This window comes from Thermobia domestica, chromosome 9 (genome assembly GCF_964235325.1).
Source record: "Thermobia domestica chromosome 9, izTheDome1.hap1.1, whole genome shotgun sequence".
Taxonomy (NCBI): Eukaryota; Metazoa; Arthropoda; class Insecta; order Zygentoma; family Lepismatidae; genus Thermobia; species Thermobia domestica.
Genome location: NC_137462.1, coordinates 229,226,158 through 229,250,708, shown reverse-complemented (window position 1 = coordinate 229,250,708; position 24,551 = coordinate 229,226,158). Strand labels below are relative to the sequence as shown.

The following is a 24,551-nucleotide window of genomic DNA, read 5'->3' as shown; positions in this document are numbered from 1 at the left end:
AAATTCGTCTCGCGTCTTTCGTAGATCTAAGTTTAGTTATTTTTTTTAAGTTGAAGGGCGGTTTATCATTTCCCCTCGCTTTCCCTATTTTTTTTCTAGCTTTACCTATATTTCTTTGCACGGACATTGCACCTATACCCACGTACTTAGTGTGTTCGTTTACAAAAGCGGGCCATTTTCCTGCCACTATAGAAAGTAAGAGTGCACTGTATCAGAGAAATATTAATTGACGTATGTAAGCGAATATATCTGTGACGAAGTCATAATTACTCAGTTTTTGCATCGCGCATAGTTTCCTCATCCTCATTAATCTCTTTACCCCCGCTTCCTGAATTCCAGTTCTAGTATTCTTTCTTGATAGCGGACTGATGTCTCATGTAGACTTATTAACTATAACATCAGCAATGAATAAAGTAGGTTTAATTTGCACTAATTTTAAAACATTACATTAATTAAATAATAATAATAATACGGAGCGAGCTCAGGCTACTTGTTATGATTCTTGCTTCGCAATCGGATAATACCGGATTCGAATTCGGAGACCAACCATCCTGACTGAGGATTTTCCAGGGTTGTTTCTCAGTTATACTGGGCAAATGCTATACTGGGCAATGTATAGCATAGATCTAAGTTTAGTTATACTGGGCAATGTACCTTGATCTAAGGCTCTGGAGACCTTCCTTCCATTCCTTTTCCAATGTTTTCATCTGTTGATTACTACAGTGTAAAGTAGCCTCTGAGGATATATCTGGTAGCTTATAGTGAAAAAACAATAACGACGTAATATATCTTCACGAACCGTGTAGGTTAATTTAACTACAGCCTTACAGTCCCAATATATAGCTAAAGTTTTAATATCAATTTCCTGACTTTTAAATACTATTTTCATATTGTTTCAGCTTTCAATTTTCTCATGTATGTTCCCACCGAGAATTGAACCTGAGATCACATGAACAAATGCGAATATGTTAAATATTTTTGAACACTTTAATATACAAAACACAAAACGCTTCAATGATACGACGCATGGATATGTTTTGGTTACCTCCTGCAATGTATGTTTAAAGAAACATGGAGGGTGAAGAAAAAATAATAGAAATCTCTTTTATATTTACTCTTTCAACAAACGACCGACCTTTAGAAGGGCAAGCCATAAGTTAGGTAATAAAGTCATACAACGAACACAACCATATCGCTCTCCTGAAATTCTCACGCCAACCAGTCTATATTTTTTGTTGTATATACCTTCGAAGTGAAAGATATTCATTATTACATTTGTTGATGGTTGGACTCTAGTGAGTCAGAAACTACTATTAATAAAGAGTTTGTTTTGTCTAGTATTCCTGCGATTAAAAGGGCCTTATCTAAAAGATATTTCATTTGTATCTGAGAAAAGGAGAAAGTTTATTTTCTAAGAATAAAATAAATATTATCAATGTGAAGTTAACATTAAGTTTCGAAGAGGAGCTAAACAGAAGAATTTGTTACCATTTACATCAGTTTTCAGACAGTTCACTATACTCTGAAATGGGAAGAAATCAAACTTAGAAACATTTTACTAAAGCGACTTCGACAGAAAGTGCAACATGTAAATATTGCAAGGTTAAAATAAAATAAAGAACAAAGGTAGCACAAACGTGTTACGGAAACATTTAAAAGCACAGCAACCTACTATATCAGTGAATCCGAAAAAAGTTTTAACGAATTTTAGATATCCAATTTTATAAGATCACAATTTCAGATGTAGGTTTGGATACGAATCAAGATCTGAGATTCGAATTTCGGATCCAGATCCGAGATCCGGGCCAAGATCCGAGACCCGGATCTGCGATTCGGATCCGAGATCCGGATCTAGGTCCGGATCCGGCAAGATCCGGATCCGGATCTCACTGGATCCGGGATATCCGGATCCGAAAATTTTTGCCCATCCCTAATATATATAATAACATAGCATATTTCTTTCCAAAATTTTATAAAAACTATTTATTTTATAGAGTTCAAAATTCGGCCAAATGTTTATTAGTATTAATATTGCATGTTCACTTTTACTTTTTCTTGCTAAGGTAATATTATAGCGCGCTAATTAAAAATTAATTTTCTTCCATTTAAAAGCTGTTTAAGATATTGGCTGCATTTTGCAACAGTGCAGAACAGCAGATAGGAATCTAACCAGGTAGATTTCTTTCTTTCTCTTCCCTCGCTAGGTCACGTGCATGAACTTAGGATTGTCCGCGGAGAAAAAGAAACCGATGGAATGCAGATTGACAGCAAATAAGAACAAAGTCTGTTTTCTTTCTCTTCATAGATCGTAAAGATTTCCTTGATTCTATGTAAACATCTCCGCGAATAATTACCTGTACAGGAATATTGCAGCTAACAACGTACGAAAGTTTCAGAAAATCTGTCTATGTTGTTTTCAAGTGTGGGGAGTCTGTTCATCTTATAAAATCAGTTTCGAAATGTAGAGCGTAGAACAAACTCACTTATTTTTTGCATCAACTGACAAAAGTTTACATACAGATCAAAGAGAAGTCTTAGTGCGTTTGCACACGGCAACGATAATATCGGTGGAAGCATCAATAATGTCGGCGGTGAAATCGACTTCAATGTACTCAAATCGTAGCTTACACACGCCACCGATATTATCGGCCGATCCTCCGACACGCAGATGCTGTCGGCCAAGCCCCAGATAATGTCGGCGGTATCGCCGACACCGATTTTGTCGGTGGCAATGTTTTCTTATGATTGGATGCACATGTGGCCGATAATGTCGGCCGGCCAGTGGGTTAGATGAAGAGAGTGAGTGACAAGGCGCTGTATATTTTTGTTTCGTTTCTTGTCTTTGGAATTTTGTTTATTATTTTGTCTATTATAATTGTATAATAATATTATTATTATCTTGTCCTATAAACAACTTCGGAACAGCTTATTATTTTTTTACAGTCTCTCTTTTGGAGTATCTAATTCCCTTTATTAAATAAGTATAAAATGTGGGAAGTTTGAAGAGTACTGGTTTCCCTCTAAATAGCTATTACCAAATAGAATATAGAAAATTTAGATAACCAAGTTCTTGATTATTTTCCACTAATTTTTAATTTTTGTTCTTTCTCTCTCTGTCTCTCTCTCTCACACACACACACACTCTTTGATGGTATATTTTTTAATCTATTAATGCATTTAAATTTCAATACATTCTGGAAATTAATTTAAGCGTAATTTTCAAATTTTGATACACTGTGAACATAAGCATATGGAAAAAATTCTGATTATTATTACTTCCTTTTATTTTCATTAGAATTGTGTGCAGATCACTTTTCCCGGTGCCACTCAATAAGCAGTGATTGAATACAATATTTTTTTGACAAGTCAAAGTAGAATTATTATTTTGAAACGAAACCAACACAATCAAACACTCTTTCCCAAGCTCCAAGGACAAGTTACTCACTTGGCATTTTCTTGATTGTGATCTCAACAATAGGGATGTGACTTCATGCTTCACTTGTTACAGATTTTTTCTCTCACTTCCAAAACTATCCCAAATCTCCCATTTTAAAAAATAATGTGTAGAATGGCAATTGAAAACAAAGACCAAAGCTATGTATCCAAGTTTTCCCTCTCCCCTTTGTACCGGGATCGACCCCCTGCTAGAGTTCTGCATTTTAGCTACAGTGACTGGATCAAAAGGTTGTGTATTATTGCATTCTTACCTTTCCAGTTTTGCTTAGATTTTTAGAGATGGCAGGAATTTTTCCATTCGATATTTTAACCGTTATTGAACTTGTGGAATGTAGACTTTGCATATGGGATAAGATAACAGACTCTTTCAAGGACAGGATTGAAAAGCAAAAAGCACGGCGAGAAATTTATGCAGGCCTTGTCCAGGATTTTGAGTTCATGGACAAAAAGAAACGAGAAACGACAGGTATGTATGCAACAGCGCAAATCTGTCTTCAACATTGGGGGAGGGGGAGGGACGGGTAAGATCGTTCCCATATTATATACGAGCATATATAGCGATGTTCAAAATATTTATGTAGCCGAGAAACAATGCTGTAGAGGATCAGGGGAGCAGAATTGTCTTCAACATTGGGAGGCGGGCAGATTTGAGGCTTATTCTGAGTGGACATTAATTTCATCTCACTTTCCTTTCTAGCGATCGGACACAAATAATCAAATTTCTCTCCCAAAAAACACATTTCAAATCGGATTATTGGGGAGGACAATCTCCCCAGTTCCAAGATTGGAGGGGACATGTCCCCTTCATCCCCCCGGGATTTGCTCCAGTGTATGTATGGAGCAATGTAAAACAGAATTACTAATTCGAATTTTATCATTTAATCTACTATGACATTAATGTTAACTACATGGAAAACAAAATAATATATATACATGTGTTTTCATTGGGAAGGCCGATGGGGGCTGAATTTGAACGTAAACACTATCGAGGTTGTCACTATACATCTGAGCAATCCCGATAAATATGGATTCGACACAAATATTGGTCATTTTCTACTACTTTTACATGTCCCGGTAAACGCCCCCTGAGACCCCCTTGGTTCGAATTGTGAAAAAATCGCCTCTGGCCTCCAGCCGATACCGCGAAAACTATGAATGTGACACTAAAATCTGCCATTTTCTACTACTTTTACATATTCCGATAAAAGCCCCTATGATCCTCTGGTTCCAATTTTGAAAAAAAACCATGCCTCTGGCCAGCAGCCGATGGGGCAGTATTTGGAAGTCAACGCCTGTGTGAGTATCACCATTCATCTCAGCGACAGTGAAAACTATTGATTTGAGACTAATATCGGTCATTTTCCATTATTTTTACATGTCTCGCAATTCTCCACCCCGGTGACTCCCGGCCCACATACAATGGTGGCTGAATTAGAAAATCATCGCTAATGAAAGTATCACCATTGATCTCAGCGACCGCGAAAACTATGAAATCGACACTAATATCGGTCATTTTCTACTACTTTTACATGTCTGGGTTAACGCCCTCCTGAGACCCCCCTGGTTCGAATTTAGTCAAAATCGCTTCACCTTGGTCTGGGACCTGAACCAAGGTAACCGTGTCCAAAATTTGGTAACTCTCGGCCAACTTGTCTGGTTCCCAGGCCGGTCCCGGTTGAAAAAAAAAAAACTCTTCGTCTTGATCTGTGGCCTAGACCAAGCTACCCGCGACCAAATTTTAAAAACTTTCGTCCACTCGTCTGGTCCACGGGCCGCACACAGATAGAGAGACAGACACTCAGGCAAACTCTATTTTATTTATATTAGAAAGATCAGATCCACCGTTATTGTAATAGAGCGGTGCTTGAGTGATTGATCGTAGAAATTTAAAATCCAATGAGTGATACTTTCATAGCCTTGTTTTATTACAAGTTTAAACTCTTTAGTCAGTAGAGAAGAGGGCATGATTCGTGGGTCAGAGTTGATGACAATGGGTTTCGGTGGGTCTTGGTTCACAGTGTGTGACAGTGGTTCATGGTGGGTGGTGAGACAGTGGGTCACGGTGGGTCATGGGTCACGATGGGTGGTGGGTCAGTTGGTCGTGGCTAAAGTTTTCATTGCCCCACACTCTCTCTGAACTACAGTGTTGAAAATTAATCAGTGAAAATCAATTGCAATTGATCAATCAATTGAAAGTAATTGCTGTGGAAATCAAAAATTGCAATTGAATTAATTGCTAATTAATTTCAATTGCAATTACTTTCAGTCGATTGATTAATTGCAATTGATTCTCCTTTATTAATGGGCAACTGCAATTAACAATTAACCATTACTTACTTCCGTTGTCAATTGCAATTAACAATTAAATTTACAGATTAATTGTTAATTGTCAATTCAATTGAAATTTGCCCAACACTGCCACTCTTGTCTTCACTGTCCCGATCCGGCCCTTCAAACTTTTTTTTCCTTCTATCGAAGCCAGTACTGCCTATTTGAGAAAAATCTCAATGTAGAGTGGTAGTGGTAAAGACGATGCATATTCGCCGTTCTGTTGGAAGGGGGGATGGTGGAATGTGCCGTAAAATTTTACGTTGCCCCCATAGGAAAAAATCTAGATTCGACACTACTAATATATATATATTATTGAGAAACACTATGTTTGTGACTATAAATCTCCCGAACCGCCCCACTGATCTTAATCAAATTTGAAACATGGATGAGTTTTACGGCTGGGCTGGTTTTAGGCTATTCACTTTGATGGTACATCTTAGGGGGGGTGTGTAAAAATAAATAAAATTTAATAATTTCTGAACCACTCGGCCAATCTTGATCAAATTTTCAACATAGATGAGGCTCAGGCCTGGGATCGTGTGATTTAAATTTGACGAAGTAACGTGGGGGCGGAGAAGGAGGATATATATATATATATATATATATATATATATATATATATATATATATATATATAATCAATTTATATAAGACTGAAAGCCACTATTTTTGTAACTTAATAACTCTTGAACTGTATCTTGAATATCCGACCGATCGCAATCAAATTTTCAAGATGTATGAGGTTTGGATCTGGAAACATTTTTGTAATTTTACTTTAACGGTACATCCTAGGGGGGAGGGGGGAACGCATAAATAGAAACTAATAAAACCTAATAACTTTTGAACCACCCAACCAATCTCGATCTAATTTTCAACAAATATGAGGGTCGGGCCTTGGGTGTTTTTTTTATCATTTCACTTTGACGAGCCAACGTAGGGGAGGGAGAGGGGGCAGATATATGTAAAAAAAAAAATGCCTGTCTCTGTAACTTCATCACTCTTGAACCACCCGACCGATCTAAATCAAATTTTCAATATACATGAGTATAGGGGCAGGGATTACTTTAGACTATTTACTTTGACGAAACAACGTAGGGGAGGGCGAGAGGGAGAGAAATTTAAAAATGATCAAAAATGACCGATATTAATGTTGAATCCATAGTTTTCGGGCCCGATGAGACAAACAGCAACACTTCTGATGCTGTTTCAATCCAAGTTCAGCCCTAATAGTTGGGAAGGTGGAGGGTACAATGGAGGAGAGGGGGATAAACGTTTAAAAATGATCGAAACTGAGTAATATTAGTGTCGAATCAATAGTTTTAGGAGTAGCTGAGATTAACAGTGACAATTCTGATTTCGTGTGCCGCAGCACGGGGGAGGGGGAGCTATTTATAATAATAATAATCGAAAATAACCAATATTAGTGCCTAATCCATAGTTTTCGGGATCATTCTGATGAACTGTGACATCTTCGATCCGGTTTAAATGCAAAATCAGCTCCGCCACTTGCGGGAAGGGGAGAAAGTGATATATAAAATGATCGATAATGGCCACTATCAGTGTCAAATTTATAGTTTTCTGGGTCGCTTAGATGAGCAGTGGTACTTTCGATCATGTTTAAATTCAAATTCAACCCCACAACTTGGGGGAAAGGGAGGAAGAGATATTTAAAGATAATGGAAAATGACCGTTAATTAGTGCTGAATCCACATTTGTGGGGGGGTCGCTGAGATGAACAGTGACACTTTCGTTGCCATGGCCCGCAACATAGGGGAGGAGGAAATATATATATAAATGACCGAAAATGACCATTATTGGTGTCGAATCCATGATTTTTGAGTTCGCCGAGTTGATCAATGATCTTTCCGATGCTGTTTAAATCGATGCCATTAAAAACGAAAACAGCATATTTCACGGGTACTAAACACATGAAATACGGAGTTGTGCTTTAAAATTTTCATTTTAACTTAGCAAAGCGGGTAATATATGCTAGTAATACTAATAAAGCTCAGGTACTGTCCTTTCTCTATTTCAAAACCACCTATTTTTTAAATCTCTTTGCTATAATATCTATTACTGGAGCTATCAGTATATTTTTGTTTTTCGTCTTTATACAACACCAAGGTTATAAAGGAAGGTCTTTTATATGTGGGTTCGGAACTTGAATCTGATAGGTCGTTCCCAACCATACTATCTCGCCTCCAGAAAAACTGGATTACAGGGCAGAGTCTAAAGCAAGAAATTTCTCTCTCTTTTGCTAAAAAAAACTTTAGTTCGCATACTAGTCATAGCACATGTTTAGAGGTTTTTCAACGAATCTGTATGAGACGAGACCTGCAAATGACACAATACTGAAAGTTGAGCTTACACGAGGAGTCGAATCTGGTATCATCCTAAAACAAAAAAAATCCTAATGGCTGACTACTTTAATGCTCATAAATCATTCTAATGTAAAAATTTTTGGTGAGCCCGGCCCCCTAGACTCCCTGTGGATACGAGCCTGTGTGACCCCCCACCCTCGAACACAATTTTCTGGAAGAAAGCCTCTATTTTTCCTTTTGTCTGTCTAGTTTACTGAAAACATGAAAAGCAAACTAGATCACAGAGCATAGAGTGGGAAATGATGGACACGTTGCATTGCAGACATATTTCGTACCGTTGGTGATTTTGGGAGGTTTTCCAGGGACAAAATTCACCTCGGAGTTATATCTCCTATGGTGCTCAATATGAGTTGAGTTGATTTTGTCGTCCCTTTCAGCAGCGAGGCTATATAAGACGGGACCTACTGATTAATTGACAAACCCGAACTACATGAGCTCTCACCGGAATCGAACACGGGTCTCTCACGCCAAAGGCACGTACGCTAACCACTTAGACACGAAGAAGCTCGGAGCTCATATTAGAAAAGAAGAAAGCACATTATGGGAATTTCAGTGCAGACAACTAAGTACGACGACTGTTAAAAGAATATTTTTCATCTTGAATATATTGTAATAATGGTCAATCTTATTCGATAATGTCATTTTTAAAAAAATAGCATTCTCTTTTCTGTAACTTACTACAGTATACAAGTTAAATTTCACACAGTGTGCAAAAGAGGGGAGGGATTACAACGTACAATGGGCTTCGTTCGCTTCCTATCCGATGGACAAAACCTTTCTTGTAAAATTCAGCGTTTCAAAGAACCTGTGTGGTTGCTGATAGCTACACATAAATTGACAGAATTTTAGTACTGTCTGCCTGAAGCAAAGTCTTAACTTTAGTACTGAAGCTGCCTGAGGCAAAAAAGCAAGCACACCGCAGGCGTGGTGGCTTCTGTGCCTCGTAACATTGTGTTTAAAAAAACAGACACAAGGCCACTTGTCAGTTCTTGCAACTGATAAGGCTTTTTTTCTTTTATACAAATCATATTGTTTGAAGCCTCTTTATTCCTTTCAAAAACAATATAACCAGATTCATGGGAACCCACAGCAATTGTAATAAAAGTTGAAAAAATATCTGCATCATTCAGATACTTTATTATTATTATTATTATTATTATTATTATCACATAATATTTTTCGTTAGTCCTCACAGCAATTAATACTTAGCAGCAGGGGTTAAAGTGCGTGGGAACGCGGGGGACCCTATCCCCACCTCCAAAAAACTGTGTACGGCGTCCTCCCACTTCCTAAGCAATTACAATGGGCAAAGATAGGCATGGGGGACGGCGTGACGTCATGCCGCTACCTACCGTACCCCTACCTTTTCAGATGATTCCATCCCATCTAGCCTAATCCCACCTCGCCTAACGATTTATCAGCCACTTATATCTCCAAAATAAGAATGTCTACCATTTTAGGCGAGATGGGAATTTCCATCTTACTTAATTCCATCTCGCCTAAAATGGCGGTAGGATGCAAGGAGGGAATTTCTGTACTGAAGAGGGAATTCCTCTAATAGAATTTTAACCAGATATTTCAATCAATATTGGCAATCTCTGTCAATTACAATATAAATATATAATAAGTACTATACAAGAAGAAAGCATAGGGGGAAGGCGATTTAGTGAATTTAGTTCACTTTTGGTTTATTTTGGGAATACTGGAAATTGATTGGCAAAGAGAAGCTAATCAGAAACAGGATAGAAATATAGAGGGTGTTTCAAAACAACACTTACAACGTTTGAGAGCTCATTCCTGACACCGTGATAAGACAACCTGGGTGCACAATGCTTCCTTTTGGCGCTATGACCAGCCAAAAACCAGTCGGAAAAATGCCCAAAACAGCCGTAACTCGAGAACAAAACGTCGGATCGAAGTCGGGGGAAACAAAATGTATATTATTTTTAGCCATGGCTTCCATTAATGCACAACCCGATATGGTACAGAGGCAGCACAAAGGTCACCTCAAATAAATTGAAGAATTATGGGGATATTTTATGAAAGGGGGTTATAGTCCCACACAAGTTACTAGCACATGCAAGGAGCATTAGAATATTAATTCTGTGACATTTGTGAAAAATCTGACGCTCACTGGCATTTCCGGAACAAAATTTTGAATTTTTATAAAGGTACATCATCTAATGCTTCGTCCCCTGTGCTCCCCTAAGGCGGTGCGTTACCAAAATAGCATTCCATATTTAAAAAATGCATACTCTTTTGCTACAATGACGCCAAATTTCACACTAATTAACAAAAACACCTTCTTCTCGTATGTCCCTACTAAGGATATTTCTGGTGATTTTCTTACTTTTGAAAGGGGGCTGTAGCCCCATTATCAGTCACTCTTACATGTAAGGAGCATTGGAGCATTAATTATGTGACATTCGTGATTAATCTGACGTTTACTGGCACTCCGAAAATAAATTTTGGGATTTGGTAACACATCACTCACCAGCTTTTTACGGCCCTTGCCCCCCAAAGGGGGGCCTTCCCAAAATAATGTTTGAGACAGCTTTACTAGCTTTGTGAATGAGTGTTTTTGCATTTCGTAACAAATACAACTCATTTGCCCCAAAATCTTTACGAATAATTATTGGAGAAAACTGCTTCCAAAATTTAACATTGAACCTCCCATAAGGTAAATGAACTTCTGTGTTTACACTTCCAAAAGGGGGGCTAAACATTAATTTTCTTCTATTTCCTTTAGAAATTCGAAAAATTCAGATATTTCTCAATAAGAGTGCCAAATTTTATATTAATGGTGTAAAAACTTCATCTTCTCCCAGTGCTGTAGAAAATTACACGAATTGTATAACAGTCTGTATATATATATATATATATATATATATATATATATATATATATATATATATATATATATACAGTGGCGGATCTAAGGGGGGGGCTATAGGGGCTATAGCCCCCCCCTTGACGGTGAGGTATACACTGGATAAAATGGGTTTCAATCCTGCTTTACACTGGATAAAATGGCAAAATATGGTTTAGCCCCTCCCTTGATCATATCCTGGATCCGCCCCTGTATATATATATATATATATATATATATATAATTCAAAATCACGTTTTCAGTCAAAAAAATATTTCATTTGTTTACCTTTGGAATACCAATATCTAATCTAAATGATCTAGACCCTCAAAAGTATTGTAATATTTATTTTGTATATTACTGTTACGCACACGCCTAAAATGCCATGATTGTTCTTTCATTTTAGTAGATATTTCTTTTAAAGTTATGTTTTTTAAGTAACATTCCGTATTTTGGAATGCAAAATATTGATGATAATGCTTCTACAATAACTTTGTTTTCCTTCTTTCGTATCTTCCTTTCTCACCTCGCAAAAGTCGATTTATGGTCAAAAATGTTTGGAAAATGAAAATAGGGATATTTCACCCTGTTTGACAAGTCTTGTTATAAAATACTGTACTTAGAAGGTAAATTCTGTACCACCAGACATGTCAACTCTGACGCGAAATCGTAGCAGTTATAGTAGTATTAACTGTGGTCGTAGTAGTAATAATAGAAGTATTAGTAATATTAGTAGTATTACAGTACTTTGCAGTCTTGAATAAAGAGTCAGTTTCCCAAACACACTACGATTAACATAGACTGACAGTAAGACCGTACGAACACGGCAAAGGCAGGGGTAGTGGAGGATATTTAAGGGAAAAAATGACAACATTAGTTTCCAATCCGTCCTTGAGTGCCCGGTTCCAACCCGGAAATACGTGCGCCCGGTTCAGCCCTATAGCATTTGTGTCCGGGCCGAACAGGACACGCCCAGCCCGTGCAGGGCAGAGCCCTGCAAACCCAGGCCCGAAAACGGCCCGGCCCGACCCGAATGGATCTGAATTCTGTGCCCGGCTCGACCCGGCCCGGCCCGAATCTCGAGCCTGGTTCTAACCGGGCCGAAACGGGCCGAGCACAAATCGGGCCGAGCCGGGCCGGCGCGACTCGGCCCGAACACTGTGAAAGACGGATCGGAAACTGATGTTGGCAGCCTGTGTTAATCGTAATGTGTTTGGCATGGGCGGCGATTAGGGGGGCAAAGGGGGGCAGTTGCCCCCGCACTTTTTTTAAGTACCAATTAATGTATATAGTTTCATTTGGAAATGTAACGATTTTGTATGTGTTACTGATTAATAGGAAAAAATGCTGTCATATAATATTTGCTGTTGCGTGAATACGTATTGGTTGTCTTCCCGTGGAGTAAAGAAAGCTACAGTAATTGCGTTTTAATCGCCACAGAAAATAACCCCAAAAAATAACCTATTGGAGCACAATTTCAGCATACTTTCATTTCTTCTTATAAGGGCTCGATATGTTAGTGAGCCGCTTTGAAGCTAATCGAAAGAACATTATGCAAAAAAGTAGGGCCTATTTCAAAAGTATTCTTTAATTGCACAAAAATTGACAGTTCTTAAAATGTCTTTTCTTCTTTCTAAAGTAAGGAATATCGATTAAAAAGAGCGTGATAAGAAACAACTTCTACCTTTTCCATTGTTTTGTAGTGTAATATACGAGTGAAGTGTTGTGTTTAAGGATGTACGAGTGTATATACAATAAAATTTAGTAAATTGAACATAATTCTAGGTTTTAAGTTTATTTTGTATAACTGAAGTGTGAATTGTAAGTATTGTTGTGTTTTGATGTGTTCCAAGAAAGTGAAATCTGCACCTAATGGCAACGAATGTATAGATATCAGCTATCAAAAATGCCTCTTAACATCACATATAATAGAAGGGATAGTTGATATTAAGAAAATGAAAATATAAGGTTTCCTAAGAAACCAATAGCGCAAAATGAACATCGCTTTACTGTATGTCCTTGTACGCATCGAATAGCACGGAAACAGATTCAACAGTTTCAGGCTTTAGAGCATTTCTCCGTTCCTGAGTACTAAAATCTCTTTCAGTAGACGCACTAGAAGCAGGGATGACGAGATACTGACGCGTTAATTTACACAATTTTGGTAATGTTTGTTCTTGTTGCTTCCACCACTGCAGTATATCTAGTTCTCTTATACATGATGACATGTTGAGGTAGATGTCTACTTCATCATCAAATTCACCAGAGACTGAATGTCTATCTTCCCAATCCATTAGTTTATTCTTCTTGGTAGGTGGTTCCAAGTTATGCCAACTAGCCTAAAGGAGACGATGGTGAGAAATAAATGAAATAGTGGAGTAAATAAAGTGGAAGGAAACAGGAGAACGCCGCGAACCCCCCACACGGTGTTTGTCCACCACAAAGTTCACTTGGCGAGAGCTCGGATCAAACCAGGGACCCCATACACCAGAGGTGAACGCTCAACCGCTGAGCCACCGTTCCAGGAACACCTAATTGACCCTGGCGATTTGGTGATTTATTTGATCATTATATTTTGTTATATTTGTAGCATCATACTATAAACAATACATGAACATGTAACACCATTCGATATTTGCCTTGCTAATTGAACATTACTACAAATTGCACTGATCTTATGAGCACGCCAGTTTATGGTTTTGCCCTCCGTGGTCCAATGGTAGCGTACCAAATTCTACTTACTAGGTCAAGTACTTGACTTTACCATACGTTCTTTAGGTAACTACGGCTCAAGCTGAATGGATGATGATGGGATGAATTGGTGGAAAGAAAACAGTAGGAGGAAGCGGGACCACCCCAGAAACTCCCATGCACACGATGTTTGTCCACAACAAAGCTCACATAGCATGAGCAGGGATTGATCCGACGACCTCTAGCACCAGATGTGAGTGTTTTTCTATTGAGCCACTATTTTCCCTCGTAGATCAAGCATCGGTTCACATTCTACGCAGACCGGCCATAATAACTAGCATTTCTCAATTTTATTCTGTACTTAGAAGGTAGAAGGCCCGGTTAGGGCCCGGTCCAGTTTGATATTACTTGAAACGGGTCGGGCCGGGCCGGGCACCGGGCCGAATCGGGCGCGCCCGGCCCGTGCAGGGCTCTGGTGCAGGGCTCTGATTCATATCCACTGCAAACGCTGTTTTTGTTCCATTTTGACTTTTATTTTAGTACTCAGACAAGAATTGTGTTCTATGTCTTAATTTTCTGCATTCTTTCACATTTGGAAAGATTCGTTTACGTATCTAAATGTTTCATTATGCATGGAGAGCTAAATGACAAACAGGCATGTGCTAATATTAATACAAAGTTTTGAAATATTGAATTATTAAGTATTTCAATCAATGTTGCTTTTTTATACAATTAATAACAAGTCTTATTATATTTAAAAGAAGAAAAACACATCTGCAAATTTTCTCCCGATTGCAAAGGTTGACTTCGAGGTTCGAACCTGGTTTACTTTTTCCCGAAGATACCCGAAGCTGGACTTAGAAAATTTTTTCCTTAAAATAGCAATAAAGAATGCCCTCGACCTTTGAGACAACATGTACGTTTCGGGAGTCAACTTTCAAAAGTTTGGTGTGGCTTCTTTTGCCCCATAAAACTGTTTTTCTGCAGAAAATAAAAAAGCATTCCTTTATTTTTTTGCGTATTTGTCCATACAAAAAGTTTCGTTGGAATTCTTCGTGGCCTTCACATACATATGACATACTGTTACCAGCATTTTTTATATTTCGTGATCAAAGGTTTGGAGGGGTCCGAGCCCCCTAACCGTTTTTCTCAGAAAAATACGAAACCCGTTTGCCCTCAATTTAAACCTACAATATCTGTGCAATATTTGATTCAATTTGGTTCACTTCTTCGCGTCTTTCGGGCGTCAACTTTTAAAATTTTGGGTGGGTCTCTTGCCGCCTAAAACCGTTTTCCCGCAGATCATAAAAAACCCGTATTCCTTTATTTTTTGCGTATTGTCCATACAAAAGGTTGTGTTGCAATTCTTCATGTCCTTTACACACATCTGACATACTAGCGCTTTTCATATTTCGTGATCAAAGGTTTGGAGGGGTCGGCGCCCCACGCTTCCGTTTTCCCCAGGAAAATACGAAACTCGTATTCCCTCATTTTATGTATACAATATCTGTGCACAATTTAATACACTTCGTCTCACTTCTTCTTGCCTTTCGGGCATCAACTTTCAAAACTTTGGGTGGGTTCTTTTGCCCCCTACAACTGTTTCTCCGCAGAAAATAAAAAAAACGTATTCCTTTATTTTTTGCGTATTGTCCATACAGAAAGTTTCTTTGGAATTCTTGGTGGGCTTCACACACACCTGACAATCTGTTACTAGCACTCTTGATATTTCGTGATCAAAGGTTCAGAAGAGTCCGGGAACCAACTAACCGTTTTTTTTTTGTTTTTTTTTTAGGTAAATACGAAACTCGTATTCCCTCGTTTTATGTCTACAATATTTGTGCAAAATTTCATTCACTTCCGTTTACTTTTTCTTACTTTTTGACGTCAAATTTCAAAATTTTGGGATGGGGTCTTTTGCCCCATAAAACCGTTTTTCCGCAAAAATAAAAAACCCGTATTCCTTTGTTTTCAGTGCATTGTCCATACAAAAGTTTCGGTGCAATTCTTCATGTCCTATACACACATTTGACATACTGTTAGTAGCACTTTTGATTTTTCGTTATCAAACGTTTGGAGGGGTCGGCGCTCCACCCGACTGTTTTCTCTAGAAAAATACGAAACCCGTAACCTCATTTTCTGTCTGCAATATCTGTGCAAATTTCATTTACTTCGGCTCATTTCTTCTTTTCTTTCGGGTGTCAACTTCAAAATTTTGGGTGAGAGATTTTGATCCCTAAAACAGTTTTCCGCAGAAAATAAGAAACCAGTATTCATTTATTTTTTTGGTTATTTTGCATACACAATGTTTCGTTGCAATTCTTCATGTTCTTTACACACATCTGACATACTGTTACTAGCGCTTTTGATATTTTGTGATCAAAGGTTTGGAGGGGACGGTGCCTCACCCAACCTTTTTCTTCAGCAAAATACGAAACTCATATCCTCATTTTACGTCTGTAATATCTGTGCACAATTTCATTTACCTCGGCTAATATCTTTTTACCTTTCGGGCGTCAACTTTTAAAATTTTGGATGGGGTCTTTTGCCCCCTAAAACCGTTTCTCGCAGAACATTAGAAACTCATATTCCTTTATTTTTTGCGTATTGTCCATACAAAAAGTTATGTTGCAATTCTTCGTGTCCTTTACACATATCTCAAATACTGTTACTAGTACTTTTGATATTTCGTGATCAAAATGTTTGAAGGAGTCCGTGCCTCACCCAACCCCTTTTTCCAGGAAAATACGAAACCCGTATTCCCTCGTTTTAAGCCTTCAATATCCGTGCAATATTTCACTCACTTCGGTTCACTTGTTCTGACCTTTCCAGCTTCAAATTTAAAATTTTGGGGTGGGTTGTTTTGCCCCATAAAACAGTCTTTCCGCAGAAAATAATAAACCCGTATTCCTTTATTTTTTGCGTATTGTCCATACAAAAAGATATGTTGCAATTCTTCATGTCCGTTACACACATCTCAGATACTGTTACTAGTACTTTTGATATTTGGTGATCAAAGATTTGGAGGGGTTGGCGCACTACGGAACCGTTTTCCCCAGGACAATACGAAACCCGTATCCTCATTTTACGTCTGCAGTATCTGTGCACAATTTAATTCACTTCGGCTCACTTCTTCTTGCCTTTCGGGCTTCAACTTTCAAAAGTTTGGGTGGGGCTATAGCCTTTAAAACCGTTTTCCCGCAGAACATAAAAAACCCGTATTCCTTTATTTTTTGCGTATTGTCGATACGAAATGTTTCTTTGGAATTCTTCATGTCCTTTACACACATCTGACATACTATTAATAGTACTTTCGATATTTCGTGATCAAAGGTTTGGAGGGGTCGGCACCCCACGCTTCCGTTTTCTCAAGGAAAATACGAAACCCATACTCCCCCATTTTATGCCTACAATATCTGTGCACAATTTCGTTCACTTCGGCTCAATTCTTCTTACCTTTCGGGCATCAACTTTCAAAATTTTGGGGTGGGTTCTTTTGCCCACAAAATAACTTTTCCGCATTAAATAAGAAACAAGTATTCATTTTCTTTTTGCGTATTCTCCATACACAATGTTTCGTTGCAATTCTTCATGTCCTTTACAGACATCTGACATACTGTTACTAGCGCTTATGAAATTTCGTGATCAAAGATTCGGAGGAGTCCGTGCCACACTTAACCGGTTTTTTTTTAGGTAAATGCGAAACCCGTATACCCTCATTTTATATCTACAATATCTGCGCAAAATTTTATTCACTTCGGTTCACTTTTTCTTCCCTTTCGGTGCCAAATTTCAAAATTTTAGGGTGGGGCCTTGTGCCCCATAAAACCATTTTTCCGCAAAAATGAAAAACCCGTATTTTTTTGTTTTCAGCAAATTTCCCACACAAAAAGTTTCGTTGAAAGTCTTCATTTCCTTTACACACATCTCACATACTATTAATATTATTTTTGATTTTTTGTTATCAAACGTTTGGGAGGGTCGGCGCCCCACCTAACTGTTTTCTCTAAGAAAATATAAAACCCTTATCCTCATTTTACGTCTGCAGTACTTGTGCAAATTTCATTCACTTCGGCTCATTTCTTCTTGTCTTTCGGGTGTCAACTTTCAAAATTTTGGGTAGGAGCCTTTGACCCCTAAAACAGTTTTTCCGCAGGAAATAAGAAACTCGTATTGATTTATTTTATGGTTATTTTCCATACAAAATGTTTCGTTGCAATTCTTCATTTCCTTTACACACACTTCACTGTTACTAGTACTTTTGATATTTCGTGATCAAAACTTTGGAAGGGTTCGTGCCCTTTCCAACAGTTTTTTCCAGGAAAATACGAAACCCGTATTCACTCATTTTATGTTTACAATATGTGTGCACAAGTTCATTCATTTCGATTCACTTGTCCTTGCTTTTCGTTCGTCAACTTTCAAAATTTTGAGTGGGTGCTTTTCCCTGTAAAACCATTTTTACGCAGAAAATAAAAAAAACAGTATTCGTATGTTTTTCGCATATTATCCATACATTAAGTTTCGTTGCAATTCTTCATGTTCTTTAGACACATCTCACATACTGTTACTAGCACTTTTGATATTTCGTGATCAAATGTTTGGAGGGGTCCGTGCCTCACCGAACCTTTTTTTTGCAGGAAAATACGAAACCCGTATTTCCTCATTTTAAACTTAGGACATCTTTGCAATATTTCACTCACTTCGGTTCACTTCTTCTTATCTTTCTCGCGTCAACTTTAAAATTTTGGGGTGGGTTCTTTTACCCTATAAAACTGTCTTTCCGCAGAAAAGAAAAAAAACGTATTCCTTTATTTTCTGCGTATTGTCCATACAAAAAGTTTCGTTGTAATTCTTCATGTCCTTTACACCCATCTGACATTTGTTACTAGTACTTTTGATATTTCATGATCAAATGTTTGGAGGAGTCCGCGCCCTACCCAGCCGTTTTTTAAAGGAAAATAAGAAACCCGTATTCCCTCATTTTATGTTTATAATATCTGTGCAGAATTTCATTCAGTTCGGTTCACTTCTTCTTACCTTTCGGACGTCAAATTTCAAAATTTTTCGTGGGGGCTTTTGTCCCCCTAAAACTGTTTTCCGCAGAACATTAAAACCTCGTATTCCTTTATGTTTTACGTGTTGTCCATAGAAAAAGTTTCGTTACAATTCTTCATGTCCTTTACACACATCTGACTACTGTTACAAGCATTTTTGATATCTCGTGATCAAGGGTTTGGAGAGGTCCGTGCCCCACCCTACCGTTTTTTTCAGGAAGATATGAAGCCTGTATTCCCTCATTTTACGTCTGCAATATCTGTGCACAATTTTATTCACTTGGGTTCAGTTATTCTTGACTTTCGCGTGTCAATTTTCAAAATTTTGGGTGAGTCTTTTATATTAAACCTTTACTTTATGTAATTTTTTCTTTTTTAAAATTCTTTTTTTGGGGGGGAGAAGGAGAAAAATGTTTTTTCTGATATGTGTCTCTTGCCATTCATCTTTTTTGAACTGCTTAAGTAAGATCGTTTTGTAACTTTTGATGTCATCCAACTTCGTCACGATAATAAAATTGTCATTCTTAACAATTTGTTTTATTTCCTTATTTTTCAGTTTGCTACACTGATATATTTTTAACAAAATTGAGGTTTGGTCCAACGCCTTTCGAATTCGGAACCAACCCAACCGCCGAGCTATTTGGGTTGCCTGCTATTGCAGGAAAACGAGAATTGCAGGTGGTAATGCACTTTTGGAGTCGTGTATACATTCTAAGAATTATAAATATACATATTTGTTGCGTTATCATGGTTAAAGCTTTACTCGATCTCTGGTTATAATTGTTAAAATAGGGGTAAACTATGAATCAGATTAGAATGTTTGATTACCTTCCAAATGAAATTAATCATAATTCGGTTTGAGAAATAAATCCGTATAGTTAAAGACGCATACAAGAATTATATTGGGAGGGGCACTTCTTTTCCTGGGGCAAATTCAATGAGAATAAATTATATTGAAATTTGTAAAATTAAAATTCATTTCCTGGTCCAAATCTTTCTGTTTCTTCTATGCTTTCTTTTTATTCTTTTCCTTAACAACACAATGTTTACAGCACCTGCACTTAAAACCATGGTTTCAGATCCATCTTGTCCAAGCAACTTGAGTAAACTGGAAAACGACCGCGTGCTCAAACAGGCAGGAGGAAGAGCGAAACATGACCGATTCTGTTTCTTCTTCTTTTACGCGCCTATTTTTACGCTAGGTGTATGGGCGAACTTACGGACCGAAATTTACGACATTAATTTACGGACCGAAATTGCGCGCTGAAAAATACGCTAGTGTATGTTGAGCTTATGGCCGACTTAACTCAGCTGGAAGGAGGACTACGCACTCACTGCGACGATTAGTTAATATAAAATGTAGAATTGCGAATATCCACTTATATTTTCGTAAATAGTAAACATCCACATTATTTATAGTCAAAATATATCCATTCCTTGTGAAGCAATGTAAGTATAGTACTAATATCAAATATAAGCTTTATTAATGTGTATCATTGACGTTATTCTGACTCAGATACTCTCGCCTCATGGTTGTGCATGGTACGAAATACGTATTAATGTTAGCATTTGTTGTGATCAGTTGTTTTTCGGTTAAATGATTCTGAAATTTTGTCCTATTCGTAAGTTTAATGTTACTTTAATTTTCGCCTATGTGTAGTTAGCGGTGAAAGAACCTATTCCTTTGTGAAAAATTCGATTAATTACTATCTAAAGTAATGTTTACCATCCTATGGAGTAAACACCACATATTTTCCTTTTGTGTGTGAAAGATCTCGAAAGGACACCTTGAAACAAATCTTTGTTTTAAGGACTTATAAATCACACAATTTCACACAAGCTTTTTTTTTTTTTTTTTTTTGAAGTGCGTATAGAAAATGTATGCGGTTTCCCTGCTAACTCCATTCCTTCGTCATATCTACTCAAAGTATTAATTGAAAAGCTTCTTTTAAGCTGCAACAAGTCTTCATTGTACCCACATTTTCGTGCCATTGTTCAACAGTTTACTACTACCATATCAATCATCCAAAATAGCAATGAAAAGTACCCCTTTTTACCTCTTATTGGGATTCTACAATAGTGCAAGGTTTGGTCTAGCATATCCACGCCATCCATATTAGCATTGTATGAAGAAACGATAGCAGGCATTTGTAATTGAATTCTACTTCCAGTTGCTGACGAGCGTCTAGACGTTACTTTCAGTGGTACAACAGCATCACAGGAAGACAGTAAAGTAACCATATTGTTTTAAATTACTCGAACGGCTGTGATGCGTGAATTCTTTTTAATTTTGAAATCGTATGTGCCTCTTAGTTTCTTTTGCATTGCTTTTGTGTCTACCAATGGGCAATTTTCAAGCCTTTTCAGTCTAACTGTACGAGTTGCCTCAAAACCCCGTCGCTGAAGCTCTTCAACTAACTTGAAGGATGTGAAAAAACTCAAAAAAGAGTGAAAATGATGGGTGACAAAAACTTTGTGTTAACATATCAGCAAATTTTAGTACAATAGAACCAACGACGCTGAAATTTTTTACGTAAGTATGCGTATCAATGTCCTTTCCTTGATACACATAAAAACTTATCACATAGCCTAGTCGAGTAGACAACACATGCTTTATAGTCCCAACGTATTTATTTATTTATTTATTTATTTTTAAAGAAAAATGATTAGTTCTGTGTCTTGTATAATATGTAATAATTGATTCCTCAACGAGAACAACCTATTCTATGGGGAAATTGTCAGTATAGCGTTTCTTCAATCGCAAAATTAATGGACGTATTTTTGAAAGTCTGTCATTCATGGCTAGTTCATTGTTATGTGCTACGTACAATGCTGACAATTTCGTCGAACCTGTTACATTTGTTTCGTCGAGTTAGAAACCAGAATGTTGTGGGTGTCATGAGCTTTTCCGAATAAATATATCTACAAGGCAAAAGTATATCTAGAAGGCATACAGTACAAGAATAGTAATAAAAGTAGGGCATTCCTCACATGAAAGAGAAAAGCTATGTTTTGCTTTCTCTGTTATATAGATATGCTTAAAAAGATATATAGATTACCGTGAAATAAAGTAGCCCTCATAATATATTACTACTTCAGTTGCTGCTTATAGTTTCAGTGTATATGAGAAAATACAGCTTTTCTAAATGGGACAGAACATTAGTTGACATATTCCTTTGCTAGCCACGGTATTCCCACGGGGTCGCTTTCGACCCCGTCATATAAAACTTACAAATATAACTATTGTGCGAAATATAAAAGAATTATTTGAGCATATATAAAAGATGGAGACATTAATACATATTATATATGTAAAAATAAGTTAATTAAACAGGAAACCAGGCAGTTATTACCTTTTTCCTCACACAGCTGTAGCGCAGCTACCATATTTTCAAGCACGTAAAACTAAACACTGTATCATCCCTTAAATATCAAAAATTAAGTTGCCATACTAGTTAAGTGTGGAAGGTTGATGTGTCCACTGTAATTCTTGTATGAAAATAAACATGTAAATTTACCTTGCAAAACTTAGGGGTCGAAAGTGATCCTATGTAAATATGTAGGTACACTGTTGATGTACTTCAGCAAATACTCTTTTGGTTCCTGTTTTCATTAACACCAATTTTAAGCATCTGCATTTAGTTAAATCTATGTTGCAGTTCAATAGAAATACAAGTTCAAGTAATGTGATTAAAGTATTCGTGTCGCACATAATATCAATTGAACGGAATAGGATATATGCATAAAATGCATCACTATTCAGACAATTTCCCGACTGAGCAAATATTTGGGACAAAATACAACTTTTTATTCTAAAAAATGCATTGTATGAACATCTTGAAATATATTCTATTACTAAATCAGCAGAGCGATATGTATTTGAAGTAGGTAATGTCATATATGCTAGCCCTTTCTTTCTAGGATGAATCAAATAGGTCGTGATTGATTTATCCTTTGACGCCTTATGAGTTCACTATATTTGTATTTTGTCACCTAATTCTGCATGAAATCATGAAAATTAGTCTTCATGTTACTATTGGACGTAAGTCATATTATGTTTACTTTTATTGGTATATTCAAATGTTTCCGATAATTTTAATATATATTTGTTTATTCTTCTTTCTTTACAGGTTACTGTTTTGTTACTTAACGTATACAAATAAGACATACATGAAGGACATTACAGTAATTCAACCCTCATGGCTAGAAGAACTGGCGCCTCATTTTTACCAGAAAGTTATTGTAAGAAACAATTGAGCAGTACGCATTTATCCTGGAACTACTGAAAATGAGGAGTCAAGTCGTATATTTCTATTATGAGATGAAAATCAGTATAGTTATTATGGTTAATATGAAAGAGGACTGAAAACAATACAGACTGACAAATACTGTAATAGAATTAGTGTTATTGGGTTTGGAAACGATTGCGTATCATTTCCATCCCATTCATACTGCTAAACCAGCTGGTTATTAATAGTGTTCAACGTCATGCACCAGAGCCATATTTATGTCGTTCAAGCGTTCTTACAGGCCTGCTTGTATATCCATACTCATTAAAAGATCTTAGGCATGTATTATAGTTCACTATTTTTCGCATTTATTACCTTTTTCCTTCCGCCTTTGGTTAAAATTGCAGATACTAGAAAGCATTTTTTGTATGAAAATGTTCCCAAAAAATATTATTAAAAAACAAAATTAAGATGGACTAATTGAATTCTGGCAATCGTGCTTTCGAGGAGTTTCTGTAGTAATGAAGGGAAGTTCACACATTTCCAATAAAGGAACTGTGCAGGGAACGGAAGAGACTGTGAAAATGGAGTAAAATGTTAAATTTAATGGACTTTACCTAATGTCTAGATTGTCTCCCAAACATATATTAGCTTGTAATCAAGATTTCGTAGGAAAAAAACTTTCTCTTGAGAGAAAAAGTGACGCACTACGGCTAGAAAAGCTCAATGTATGGTATAAAATAGGAAGCTCTTTTAACGGGTTCCCCTGGGAGAGTGAATATAGTAAAAGACTATGAACTTGTAAAGCATTTTGATAGCGGACCGAATCCCATTCCCTTTTCTGTCTTTTTTCCTTCTTTCTTTCTTTTTTTTTTCTGCATATCTTGTAAAATAGTACGATACGTGTAAGATTGTTACGTTCATAAGAACTGAAATAACTAATATTTTTTGTTAAGTTTTTCCTCTAATCTACATGTGTACTCAAAAACACAGTACTATCGGTAATAGATCTTGTATGTTTGATCCTCTCACCGCTTTCTCTTCGTTGCACAGTAGACAAATCTACTTTGAACTCAGATAAACAGAAACAGTTCACGTGAAGCAGAAGCACGTTCCAGTCTTACTACAATGAATCAAATAGAAAGGTTGTCTTTATCAAATCAGCTGATGGTAAATTGTTGTATCTGTTGTAATTTTTTGTATATTAAAAATATATTTTCTTTCTGAGGGTATACTAAGCATACTCAGAAGCTTGGCTATGAAGTAAAGGATGTTTTTTTTTTTTAATTAATAAATAAATCCTATAAATGTAGGTGAGTGAAATAAAAATACTTCGGAAGAAAGCATGTACATGATACGAATCCATACATTCTGAAACACATAAGAGAGTAAAATATTGATATTAAAAGACTACAACGAAAAGACATAAGAAACCACGTATTTGAAGTTTCCTCCCCACCTTTCCCGCATTACACCAAACGTCGCACATCGTTAGTTCATCGTTACTGCACTAAGAACTAACGTTAGTGCTATCAGA

General features: G+C 37.0%; 1 protein-coding gene across 7 annotated transcripts in view; it reads left to right on the top strand.

The window, feature by feature from the left end:
• Positions 1–23,356, top strand: part of LOC145660614 (putative ATP-dependent RNA helicase DHX35) — a 589,276-nt gene extending 565,920 nt beyond the window's left edge. For all 7 annotated transcript variants that reach the window (XM_081725887.1, XM_081725888.1, XM_081725889.1 and 4 more), the window contains one exon: positions 22,916–23,356. In XM_081725887.1, the coding sequence (XP_081582013.1) occupies positions 22,916–23,042 (127 nt within the window). In that variant the 3' untranslated portion in view covers positions 23,043–23,356. The remainder of the gene's footprint in view (positions 1–22,915) is intronic.
• Positions 23,357–24,551: the final 1,195 nt, after the last annotated feature.